The sequence below is a fragment of the Hemicordylus capensis genome, chromosome 4 (genome assembly GCF_027244095.1).
Source record: "Hemicordylus capensis ecotype Gifberg chromosome 4, rHemCap1.1.pri, whole genome shotgun sequence".
Classification (NCBI taxonomy): domain Eukaryota; kingdom Metazoa; phylum Chordata; class Lepidosauria; order Squamata; family Cordylidae; genus Hemicordylus; species Hemicordylus capensis.
The window spans coordinates 94291915-94305312 of record NC_069660.1 but is presented as its reverse complement, the minus strand read 5'-3'; the positions used below and the strand labels follow the sequence as shown (position 1 = coordinate 94305312).

Sequence of the window (13398 nt, the reverse complement as noted above, 5' to 3'; positions counted from 1 at the left end):
AATGCAAATTAAAAGGTGAAACTGATATATGAGACAGACGCATTACATGCAAAGCGAGATAAGTCAAGCCTTAATTTGTTATAATTGTGATGATCATGGCGTACAGCTCTGAAAACCCCAAATCCACAATCTCAGAAAATTAGAATATTACATGGAACCAAGAAGACAAGGATTGAAGAATAGAACAATATCGGACCTCTGAAAAGTATACAGTGTACTGTGCTTGATTGGCCAGCAAACTCACCTGACCTGACCCCATAGAGAATCTATGGGGCATTGCCAAGAGAAGGATGAGAGACATGAGACCAAACAATGCAGAATTGCTGAAGGCCGCTAATGAAGCATCCTGGTCTTCCATAATACCTCATCAGTGCCACAGGCTGATAGCATCCATGCCACGCCGCATTGAGGCAGTAATTGCTGCAAAGGGTGCCCAAACCAAGTACTGAATACATATGCATGCTTATACTTTTCAGAGGTCCGATATTGTTCTATTCTTCAGTCCTTGTCTTCTTGGTTCCATGTAATATTCTAATTTTCTGAGATTGTGGATTTGGGGTTTTCATGAGCTGTACGCCATGATCATCACAATTATAACAAATTAAGGCTTGACTTATCTCGCTTTGCATGTAATGCATCTGTCTCATATATCAGTTTCACCTTTTAATTTGCATTACTGAAATTAATGGACTTTTGCACGATATTCTAATTTTCCGAGTTTCACCTGTATTTAGCTTCCCTACACTTTCCTAAGTTTAGGATAGCTTTTACTAGGGCCCGCATAAACGTGTTGCCTTCAGCCCTTCTGGAAAAAAGATTTTGCAAGGGATCTTCAGATTATGGCCTATGCCCCTGTGGTGCAGGCCTTCCTGAAACTGTTTCGCATGTGCTGCTCTATTGCTCCCTGTATTCTGATACCAGAAAAGATCTCATATTCCCTCTATTGGAGCATTTTCCAGGAAGAGCTGTCCCCTTTTATTTGAATTTTTGTCTTGAGGATCTAGACAATGAAATCACCAAGGTGGCGGCAAAATTCTTTTATGTTGCTATTAGACTAAGATCCTGTTTAAGATCTAAATTTTAGGAGCTACTGTTCATTATTATGTACCATACTAACTGCTGGTATATTCTGTTTTTAATTTTCTTTTAATTCTTGTATGTTTTCTGTATGGCCTACGGCCGCAATAAATTGATTGAAATTGGAATGTTAAAGAAGTTAAGAAACATTTGATGACTTTATATAAGAATCCCTTTTTATTTCAATGAGGTTAAGGAAAATTCCCCACTCCCTTCAATAGCACTTATAAGAAGACAGTTCCCATTCTGAGTTACTTAATTACAACAATGTGCTTACACCAGAAGAACACTATAGGTCAGGGGTGTAGCTAGGGGAGAGGGGCCCATGTTCATGCCTCTGCATAAAGGAGATAATGAAGAAAATAGGGAGGGGTAGAGCTGGGGGCCTCTCAAGAACTGGGGGGCCTGGGTTCTTTGAACCCATCCGCTCAGTTATAGCTACACTCATGTACGGGTGCTTCCAAACAACAAGATTTTTTTTTAAACACAATGCCATATTAGTGCAAGCCTTGTTGAGTGATTAATTGCACGTTATCTAGTCCCTTCAAAAGGGGAAAAATAGTTCACTGGAATGGAAGATTCAGCCACAGTCAGACCTGAGCCCAGCGTCCCCTGGTGGGTCCAGGGAAGCCTTCACTGGGCTTCTCTGGACTCACTGCAGAAGTAGGGAGAAAGCTTGTCATTTTCATCCATAGTTTAAAAAATTAGTATGTACTTCAAGGCTGATGCAGACAGTTGCCCAGTCTTTTGCCTAGAAGCTTTTGAGTTTTACCAGGCTTCTCCAGACTGCTGCTGATGTAAACTTTCACAGTGCTTTTTAAAAAAAGATAACGGTGATGGAGATGGATGGGGGTGTCACTGGGGGTGGAGGGGAGCCAAGAGATAGGATTACACAATGTCACCAGCCATTCCTCCCCTCCAGCTAAACTATACTGTTACAAGTCAGTTAATACCTAAAAAGACAATACTGGGATTTCAGTGGAAATCTGTTTGTTTGTTTTACAGCCTTTGGGGAAAAAATAGGACAACAGTGGGGAAAACATAGAAATGCAGTGGTTTGGGATGAACGTTGTTTAGATTTTCAGAAGTAAATGAGTGAGCAGTGTCAATACTAGGACAGAAGCACTCTATGCTTCCCCAGCTTAACGACTGCTCCTTATAACCATACACGGGCTAGGCTTTAGTTTACTCATTCTGGGATGTATCCTGCAAATGAAATTCATGAACAAAAATTGTGACAGTTGGAGGGTAGCTCCTATAAGATTCCTCTCAGAAGTTCTGTCTGGCCTAGGGCTATCTGCCTAGAGAGATCCTAATTGGCTCTTCCTGCCAATTAGTCAATGACTTGAAATGGGAAATAAATATATCCCCACAACTGGTTTTGTTTTTCCTAACAGGAAAACATTTCCTTTTGGTCTGCTCAGTAATATGGATCAAATATAAGACAAAACAAAAACGAAACTTGTGCTCAGGGAATGGGGGCTAACATCTGTTGACAGATATTATGTCTGTTGGCTATATTTTCTTTTAGGAATGTAATTGCTGAAATCATGGCCCATGTGAAATTAGAGGTATAAACACAGTGTTTTGAAAATCACAGTTCATCTTTTTTCTTCAGGATGATATTCCTCACAAGCTCAGTTACGTGAGGTTTTATTTCTTCAAGAGTGACAGTAGAGTCCCAGGCCTTTACCACTTTCCCATTGGGATTTACAAGGTATTTCCAGAAGTTCCAGGTTGGCTCCTCTCCAGTCGATTCTACATTGCAAAATAAAATATAAACATGAAAGACAGAGCGGGAAAATCCCATCTCATTCTATGATAAAAGGGCATGGGAGATTAAGGAACACATTTGGTTGACATATTAAAAACGGAAGTTAAGCAAAATCTTAGGAAATCTAAAGTAGGTAAAAGATCTGGAAAATATGCTCATAAATATGCTTATAAATCTAGGTGTTTTTTTTACTGCACTTACAAGTGTGTTTAGGACTACAGCATTAATCTTTTTCTATATATTCCGACTGCCAGGGCAAATACTGTAAAAGTCAATGGACCATTATGAAATAACCCAATTATTCCAAAATGATATGAGGCAGGAATACCAAAATATTTTAGCAGTGGCATAAGTGGATTAATATATTTGCAATGGTACAACAGTTTAACAGGAAATGATTTTGAGGTCAAATAATTGTACCAATGTAAAAATACTAAACAAGGTTATCATTCTAATACAACTCTTCAAAGACTCTGCTCATTTGACTACATGTAGAAGAATATATTATATTAAATAAAATGCATTTTAAAAGTTGGCGCTTGGACCTTAAATGTTTCCAACTCCCCCTACACTCCAATCTGAAATGGAGACTCTAATTACAATGTCATCATTACAATTCTATATACAACTATTCAAAGCCAGTAAATTAGCCGCTTGGGTCTGCGTGCTAGACTCACCAGTTAAATATTTGAAGGCTGGATTTGCCCCAGAGCCTTTGACTGCTATCTTGCTGAACATGGGGAAGGAGACTCCATATGTTTTGCGAGCAAAACTCTCAATTTCTTTATTATTATCTGGTTCTTGCTGCCCAAACTGATTACAGGGGAATGCTAGTACATTAAAATGATATGGGCCGTATTCTCTCTGGAGCTGTTGCAGAGCTTTGTAGTGGCTGTCAGTGTATCCACATTCACTTGCAACATTGACAACTAATGATACCTACAGGAAAAATAAAGTTGAAATGCAGAATTGTTAATTGATAGGACTTATTTCATTTGTACACTACCTTGATTTTAACTGACAAATTAACTTATCAAATAAAATAATTATTGCAGGACCTCAATACATGTGACATTCAAGGTTATAAAATTAAACTTACACCTTTGGTATTTTTTAAAACATTCAACTTAATTGGAATATCATCACATAGATACGGAAATAAAATAATCTGAAACTTTCTATTTTTGTTAATGTCACCCTTTATCTGCATTTGAATAAGTGTTCTATACAACTAAATCACTAACTTTTAGTGACTGATATCCTGACTAAATTAACTCGAGGAAGCTCGAGGCATGCCTAACTTTCAATGAGACGGGAACCAAGTAGAGAAGAGGGTATTCTTCTCAGCAGGCGTCTGGGCCTAACCAATACTTCATTGTTTTCTCCTATGAGGAATCAAAGATCAGAAGTATTAGATATGGACTTGTTTGCACTGTAACCCTTGTGAGCCATTATCTCTTTACAGCAACGACCTTCTCTTTGGATGATACCATGTTCTCATTTGAATGAAGTCAGGCCTGTTTGTGCTTTCCTAAAACCCATGGAAAATCCCCAGACTCAGATCATTTTAGCCTGGCTTTGTGATCCACACACCCCCACACACACCCCGCTCACCAGAGCACGAGCATCTCTTCACACAAGGCATCAGTTAGGAATTGCTATGCTTAGTCTTACCCTTGTGGATATAGGCAAAAAAACCTGCTGTGCCCAACTGCAATATACATCTTGCATCTCCACAGACCTGAGCAGACAACGAAGTGCGGTGCTTATTTTACTGTGTCCTCTCAGATGTATAAAGAAGCCATTTGACTAGTAAACCTACAAAATCCGCCCCATTTTTCAAAATCTATCCCATATTCCAGGTTGAAAAGGGCGAAATTACTGAAGTTTTAGAGCTGCACACAGTGGGACTCTAGCATAATTCATAGTAGTTACTCTAAAATCATCATCAAATCAACCCCTGCTAACCTGACAAAGAGGCACTTTTTAACGTAGTGATTCTCTTTTATTTAACAGGGGGAGAGTAACTGGCCCTATCCACCCCCAGCACAGAACCTCCAGTTACTGTTGCTAGTGTCTTTCTTATGTTTCTTTTTAGATTGTGAGCCCTTTGGGGACAGGAATCCATCTTATTTATTTATTATTTCTCTGTGTAAACTGCCTTGATCTATTTTTGGAAGAGTGGTATAGAAATCAAATAAATAAATAAATCATCAATATGCCTTTATTAGTCTACAGATCATAATACAATAACCGACTAATACAATAACAAAATACAATTAGTGACATAAAATCCACCTCGGCCCCTACAAGCCATTTTGTAAAAGATAACACATCTGTTGTAAGCTCCCTTATGCATATATAAAGTATGCAAAGTGTGCTGTCAAGTCAATTTCGACTCCTGGTGACCACAGAGCCCTGTGGTTGTCTTTGGCAGAATATAGGAGGTGTTTACCATGGCCTCCCCCTGCACAGTATCAGATTAAACCTTTCAGCATCTTCCTATATTGCTGCCGCCCGATATAGGTGTCTGGGAAACATACCAGTAGGGATTTGAACCAGCAACATTCTGCTCAGCATTTCCCCGCTGAGACATTAGGTGGCTACTATGCATAGATAGATAGATAGATAGATAGATAGATAGATAGATAGATAGATAGACAGATAGATAGATAGATAGATAGACTGCTGTATGTTGTGCAGTGTGGAAATCCATAGACTAAAACAACTGGAGTTCGTTTTTAAGAAGCATGGAAAAAAAGGGTCTGTGCAAGAAGACTTCCACATGCTTTTCAATTTATCTCTAGATTACAAATATCAATCTAGTTTGAATTGACAAACACCTGTTACTTATACTTACATTGTAAACATTCAGGGCAAAAAGGGAAATTCTTCTCTCTTGGATGGATTGTCCCTATCCATAGGTATAAAACTAAGATGGAATGGGCCTTTCCTAGTTTCTGCCAACAGATATTCATTCATCGTTCAGATGATAAGAGCCAAAGTTCTTATGTACATAAGATATCAACATACAAAAGTTGAGAGTGGAAATCAAGTTTGCCATCTAGTGTTCACAGCTAGGACTTCACATTTTGCTACTCTAAACAAGTTGAAGATGAAGTAAAAATGTGGAGTAATAACTACGGCACTGTGAAACAAAAGCAAAGTGATTACTGAAGAACTAGAATAAGTTTTCACCCAGGAAAAGAGGCGAATTTGATTATACTTAACATAAGTACAACCAGTTTACTTTTACAAATAGTTAGGAGGTCATAACATTTGACAGGAGCAGGGGGAAGTCTGGAATTATTTATCTATGTCTTTATTTATACAGTGCCATCCATATGCTGGGCATGGCACTTAACAAAGAATGAGAAAAAAAGAGCTCTGCTACAAAAGCTCACAATTTAAAATTGACACACAAGCGAGACACAGAGGAAGGTGTGGAAAGGGAGGCAGAGACAGGAAGAATATGAAGTAAGGCTTGTTACGAAGGAGTATGATCAGAGTATTCAGTATGGGGGAGTGTAGTAACAGCAATCATTTAAAAGAAATAGATGTGGGATTTATGTAGAAGGTGATACTGAATGAAATGGACAACACTAAATTTAATTTAAAATCAATTTAAATTAATTTAAAATCAATTTAAATTAATTTAAAATTTAATTTTAATTTTTAAAAAGACTATGTGATTTAAAGATATTGTTCATTTATGGACAGGGGTCAGATCAGTTTTTCAGAACAGGACGTGTTTCTCGTCTTCTATTGCTGCTGCATTTTCACTGATAGCCACAGTGCGTTGCCCTGCTCCCCTGAAGCAAGTGCATGGTGCATTATGGAAATCCCCCCTCCCCGAGTGTGTGAAACACTTTGCTTTTGTTTCACATGAGCAAAAAAGTGGGGCTAAGGGAGCACTCACTCCCTCAACCTCGTTTTACTGGGTGGCTAAATAGGTGAGTTTGTTGGTGTGGAGCTGTGGGGATCGGCCCGATCACAGCAATTCACACGTGTGTCCAAAACCAGGCTGGGCTCCCTTCGCCCGGTTTTGTACGTGTGAATGAATAGCCTCGTAGTCTCCCATTCAGATGCAAACCAGTCCAAATTCTTGCTTGCTACCACAAGACCAGCTCTCCTCTCTGTCCACTCCTGGTGTCTGTGTACTCCTAGTGCAGAGTACCAGTAATGCATATAACAGTGAAATCATCTCATAGCAGTAAAACTGATGCCCTAAAATACAGAAATACATAAGCTTTCTGCTGGCTCTGACAGACATACAACACTGTCATCACCAAGGAACACCTGTGGGGGGAAACACATAATGGAGATTATTGATATTTTAGATCATGATCCAGTACATAATTAAATAGTACTTCAGAGTCTGGTTTAAGAACTCATCACAAAAAGAAGTACAGGATAGTGATTCTACAAAAATAGATTGGATTTGACAAGTAATAAACATCCAGATCTCTGATAAGAACAGCCTTCTTGGGTCTAACCAGTTTTATTAATATCTGGCATTCAGTGCAGTCAGTTCCTGATGCTACAGGAAAAGTGCATAATACTACGAAACGTTAATAGAATATACCAGTACAAGACTATGGGAAACACCTACTGTATATTAGGCAGTAGTGATATAGGAAGAAGCTGAAAGGCATCATCTCATACTGCGCGGGAGATGGCAATGGTAAACCCCTCCTGTATTCTACCAAAGAAAACCACATGTCTCTGTGGTCGCCAGGAGTCGACACCGACTCGCCTGCACAACTTTACATTTTTACCAATACTCCCATTGTCCTAAAGTCTAGTTTAGGGGTTGTTCTAAAGTCTAGTTTAACTTTCCCAAGTGACTGGCATTCTGACCCTCGGAGTTGCTGGTAGAGCCTTTGCTCATCTGGGCAGGCGATACCCCCACCCAGGGAAGGCGAGATAATCATTTGCGGGGAAGGTAGGTTTAACTCACCTTCCCCGCAGTCCGCCCGTGAGCCCTTCTCACTGTTTGTGAGAAGAGGCTCTGTATGTGAGCATTGTAAGATATACCCCTTAGGGCAGGGATCCTCAGTGTTGGGCCCCCAGATGTTCTTGGACTTCAGCTCCCATAATCCCCAGGCCCAGTGGCCTTTGGCTGGGGATTATGGGAGTTGAAGTCCAAGAACATCTGGGGGCCCAACGTTGAGGATCCCTGCCTTAGGGGATGGCACCGCTCTGGGAAGAGCATATGCTTGCATGCAGAAGGTTCCAAGTTCCCACCCTGGCATCTCCAGATAGGGCTGAGAGGGACTCCTGCCTGTAACCTTGGAGAAACCGCGGCCAGTCTGTGGAGACAATACTGAGCTAGATGGACAAATGGTCTGACTTGGTAGAAGGCAGTTTCCTATGTCCTAAGCTTGCAGGATCTACTTTGTTTTATCCTAGAGCTGGACCCCGTAACCAGAGAGAGAGCTGGGTGCAAAATAGTGGCTCAGAGGGGCAGATGCACACTTAGAATGAAGGACAAGGCTGCCACTGAGCACATGTCCAGCTCAGGAATTAGTTTTCTGTACCAGAACAGAGCTCACTGTTCTTCCACACAAGTTTTTATTTGTTTCAGCAACATTACTTGAATGGGGTGGTGGTGGTGGGGAGGAAAGCTCTTTACTTGTTGCTAATGTTAAACAACTGGGAGTCAGGGGAGGTTCTGGTGACAACAACTACCAGTTCCCAGCTAGTGCATGCTCCTGGTGTGAGCCAGACATTCAGCACATTTTGTGTCGTCTGAACCCACCAAGGTTGCACTGGTGAGCAGCACTTCCCTCTGCCACTCAGTTTCAAGCCTTGGGTACAGATGTTGGGTTCTTTGCGGGAGAAGACTACTCGGCAACCTGACATTGGTGGGTTCACAGACAACATGAAATGCGTAGCATTTGTGGCTCATGCTGGGGGTGCACCCTCACCGGGAACTGCCAGTTGCTGCCAGGCACCTGAAACCACCCTCAGAAACCCTTGTCCATCAACTGCAAATAATCTGTCTTTCTACCAGTACTTCCTGATCTACCTTCTGTCAACCCCTGATCTGCAGTGACCTGTAAAATCACATTTTCAACTGACACACCTGTATGCATAGCCATAATTCCTCATGCAGTTTTTTAAAAGCATGCGCTGCTTCAGATTGGAAGATCCGAGGATTGACAGCCAGGCTAAGTTACTCATGAGTAGTCCCATTAAAATGAATGGGACGAGTTAATCATAACTAACTTGTCCCATTAATTTCAGCAGGGCTCGCATGAGTAATTTTGCCATTGTTAGTCATTATGTTTCCATATTATTCTACAATTTCTAGCTAGGTGTTATAGGATATATTCTGAATGGGAACTGTAAGCAAATGGAATTAAAATCAAATAAATGACAAAATAATTTTTACCATTTTAAAAACTCAAAATAGTGAGCTCTTGATTTTAACTTATTTTTCCATAACCATCATGAGTTTTCTGAGACTGACATATCAGACAACTCATTATGGTTATGGAAAAATAAGTGTGTTTATTTGCAGTACAAATCTTCTTTTGAGGATATATAATGCTTTCATCATGAAAGCCTTACTCAGATATTATGCTGAATACTCATACAAGTATTCATACAGGGTACACAGGTACAGTTATTCAAATGTTATGTTGAACACAGGTACAGCAGTGCACTGTGTCTGTACCATGCATTTGAGGGGCTGTACCTAGATTAACTCTTAAAATGAATGCAGGTATAGTAATTCACACAAAAACATGTAAGAGTGTACAGACATTTGTACACTCGTCTAACCTAATGTCTGAAAAGAGCTTAAGTAACCACAGTTCTGCCCTCATGCACATATTTGGCAATAAAGAGGAGGTCAAGATAAAGTATATTATGGGGGAAACCAACTCACTGGGAAATTTCCCTGTATATCCCCACTGCAATGCACTTGAATGAATATGTGCACATACAGATGTTTATTGAGGATGGTGCAAGAGAATTTCTCAGTGGATTGTGCAGAGGCATTTATACTTTAACCTGCAGTACGAACTGGCAGCAGAAATTAGTGATTTTTGGATCTTAATGGTTCTAGCAATGAATAAAGAATCCATATTATTATACTACATACAAGATCTGAACACTATAAAGAAGCCATGGATCATTATTATTTCTACTACTAATAAAAGCTCTTTGTTAATAACACACACACACATTGCCATGCTGCCATGCATTAAATCTCAATACTTGGGGGGGGGGATATAAACAGGTCTCTAGCACAAGAACGTTATCAACAGGGGCGTAACTACTATTAGGCAAGGGGAGGTGGCTGCCTGGGGGCCCCCACGCCTCAAGGGGCCCCCCAGAGGCAAGTCACATGTGAAGTGTGTGTGTATCAGCGAGGGGCCCATTTTAAAATTTTGTCTCTGGGCCCACTCCAGCCTTGTTACGCCCCTGATTATCAAATATCTAAAAGGGATGCATTAAAAGGCACCACTGGGAATATATCATCAGCTATCTACTGGGATGTTTCCAGGTAACTCTCCAACTTTCTGCATTAGGTAAGCACCCAATTCCAGAAGATGTAATTATGAAACCAAGTGAATGCTTTTGCTTTGTTGCAAAATTGCGGTGATATGTTAAGCCGAATTTACTTGTATATTAGTACAATACTGGGTATCTCCACCCCACCCCACTTTTTTTCCATCCTGATTAAGCAAAAGTAACCCCCATTCACAGAAGGCAACCAATACAGTACTTTGCAATGTAGGTCTTGAAAACGTTTGGAAAAATCCGTGTGTGGATCCCTTCATGCTTTACAGCCCGTAGTCGCTGCCCATGAATGGAAGGCAGCGTGTCTTGCCTGCCTGCCACGTATACGCAGAGAGCAGTCTGATGAGATGAAAGAAGCTCTAAAACACACACACACGCAGAAAAGGAGTCGACTGCAAACTTTAATAAAGTCATATAGAACCGGAGACGTAAAGCAGCAGGCAACGCGAGAAAAGACGCCCCCCAAAAGAGACCATCGACAACTTTTCTACTAGCCAGTTCAATATGCACTCTCCCTCCCTCCCCGTTCGTCTCATGCAGGCATGCCGAGATTATTTGTTCTGGTTAGTTGTGGCAGCAGAGGCTGATCTCCTTGCAAACTTACCGAGCCTCTGTACTTCTCCAGAGAGACTAGCTTGCCCCTGATATTCACCACTTTAAAGGAGTAAAAATCGTCCTCTTTCTGCACGGAGGCAGAAAATGCTAACAAGAGCAATGCTCCTACTGCGATCAGCATGACTAAAGGGATGAGAAACACTTTGGAAAAGGAAGAATTAACTTTCTGCTGCTCCACACTGCCCTCAGGGTCTAACATACTGCACATAAGCGCTGCACAGACCTCCTCTATCATCGCAAAGCGCTGCCGGAAAGAAGTTGCGACCGCTGCTGCAAAAAGAAGATTGCAGCAGTTTCTTTCTCTCTAGAATCAAAGGAATCTCCCTCTCCTTCAGAATGCCACAAGGTCTATACTAATAAAAAGCTGGCCTGCTTTTACAGAGGTTGGCACACCATGTTCACTTTAGAGCATCTAAGGTTAGGAGTAAGTATGCATTTCTTTGGTCCCATTGTAGGTCAAACAGGCTCTTTCCGGTTTTTGAAACAATACAAAAACCTACAAACCTCATGACCAGAGCCTAAGTAAGATGACTGTGAACAATAGATGATGCTGTTTTGAGAGAGTTATGCACCTTTGAAATAATACTGTTTCCCTCTGTACATACTTGTTCAACCTGTACATATGTCTGCAAATTAAAAAGTTTATTACAAAAGGCACCATATTCCTCCAGAGCTCTCTCATCCAAAAGAAAATGAATCCTGTAAACCTACCCTGAAGCTTTAGGCAATTGACAAAGAAGAGAGCAGTGCACAAAATAAATATTTATATATTCTGATTTGCAACATATAAAGTCTGATGCTGTGATTTAAGTATTTTGGCACCTGAGTATATTTTCAATACAGTCATTTTTATTCCTTTTTCTGATCACACCCACTTGCCCTAACCTGTCCTATTTTTCCTATCCTAATCATTTTCCTTTCCAAGTCTTCATTTTTAAAAAGCTAAATTTTGCAGCTGGTTTAAAATATGCAAGTTAAGTATAGTTATATATACTTATGTTATTTTATATACATACTTTATTCTGGTTTTGCTGGTGATGGGATAAGACAAGATATGCAGAGCTCTGAAGAGCACCTCCTAACCGCTAGAAATGCACCAAGTGCCTCTGGTTTCAGAGGTTTCCTCAGATATCAGCTACACATTTAATAGGGGTTTTTAAATAGGGGTTCTGTCTATGGGAGGGATCCCCGTTAGCTAGTACTAGTAGGTGGTTAGAAGGGTAGCATAGCCTTGTGGTTTAAAAAAAAAAAATCTGTCTTTTCCTCCATTCTAATTTTTTTTTTTTTTGCATTTTTTAAAAACAGAAAGCCTGTTCTCCAGCCCTCTGTGCCCAATATATATATATTATTATTAATATTCTCTGCCCAGCAGCCTACAGGCTCTGAGTGGGCACACACTCCAGCCTCCTCACTGTACCCATTTACCCCCCAGCCCCAACTTTGCTTTAAACATGCAAAGCCTTCAGCCAGCCATCACCCCAGGCCAGTAGTCCAGCAGCAGCAGCCTATTGTATTGTGTCTGTTTCCTCTCTAGTGCCCAGCCCAGCAGCCTACAGGCTCTGAGTGGGCAGTGGGCACAGACGCTAGCTAGCCTCCTCCCTTACCACCCACCCACCCCCAACTTTGTGCCCAGCAGCCTACAGGCTCTGAGTGGGCACAGACTCTAGTCTAGCCTCCTCCCTTACCACCCACCCACCCCCAACTGCAGGGGGCACACTCTGCTGAAGTCAGCCCAGCCCCTGTTCTTGGCCCTTCTCCCAGCTGAGTGTCCCCTTTCCTGAGACACTCACCTCACTTCTGCCCGTTGCCCCCCAATTCTTTCAAAAAATATTTTTTTTAAGTCAGGGTTTTAAAAAGAAGCCCCAAAAGAAATGGCTGGGAGGGGTGGAAGAGTGCCAGGTAGGGGGAGGGTTTTTCTTGCTGGCAGTGGTGGTGGTGGTGGGGCAACAGGGGCCTATTCCCCAAGTCACCCCCGCCCTTGCTTTGGTGCACAGGCTGGACTTCTCTTGTCTGCCTGGCCTGACTGAGCGGTGGGTGCAGCCTCTGGGGAAGCAGTGAGATCGCCCAAAACCATATCTTATTACCAGGGCCACTGGGGAGATCATGGCTGTGGACGATGAACCTTTTAATATAGTGGAGAATGTTGGCTTCCACTGTCTGCTCCAGCTGCTTGCCTCAGAGTACAAAATCCCCTCACCAGGGGCGTAGCAAGGTTGGAATGGGCCCAAAGACAAGATTTTAAAATGTGCCCCCCCCACTAAAGCTCAGCTCATGAAGTAAAGAAATCTTAAAATGAGGCTGAATAGTGGTAACAAAAAGCATAGTAACACATCAATTTCGGAGGATGAATACAACTGAAGGAAGCCCAGGCGGCTGCGCGGCTGGGGGAGTTAGTCATG

General features: G+C 41.4%; 1 protein-coding gene across 1 annotated transcript; it reads right to left on the bottom strand.

Annotated features, from left to right (window-relative positions):
- Window positions 1-1232: 1232 nt before the first annotated feature.
- On the bottom strand, window positions 1233-11221 carry GPX7 (glutathione peroxidase 7). The gene is made up of 3 exons (XM_053242744.1): window positions 10989-11221; window positions 3529-3790; window positions 1233-2835 (listed from the first exon to the last, which is right to left on the bottom strand). Exons 1-3 carry the CDS (start codon window positions 11205-11207, stop codon window positions 2672-2674), a joined length of 645 nt encoding a protein of 214 aa, XP_053098719.1. The 5' UTR covers window positions 11208-11221; the 3' UTR covers window positions 1233-2671.
- Between the last annotated feature and the right edge of the window lie 2177 nt (window positions 11222-13398).

Excerpts from the sequence above, each read along its gene's own strand:
- GPX7 (XM_053242744.1), bottom strand. The coding sequence starts at position 11,207 with ATGTGCAGTATGTTAGACCCTGAGGGCAGTGTGGAGCAGCAGAAAGTT. Across the intron at positions 3,791-10,988 it reads TGGAGAAGTACAGAGGCTCG|GTATCATTAGTTGTCAATGT; the intron begins GTAAGTTTGCAA and ends TTTTTCCTGTAG. Across the intron at positions 2,836-3,528 it reads AGCCTTCAAATATTTAACTG|AATCGACTGGAGAGGAGCCA; the intron begins GTGAGTCTAGCA and ends TTTGCAATGTAG.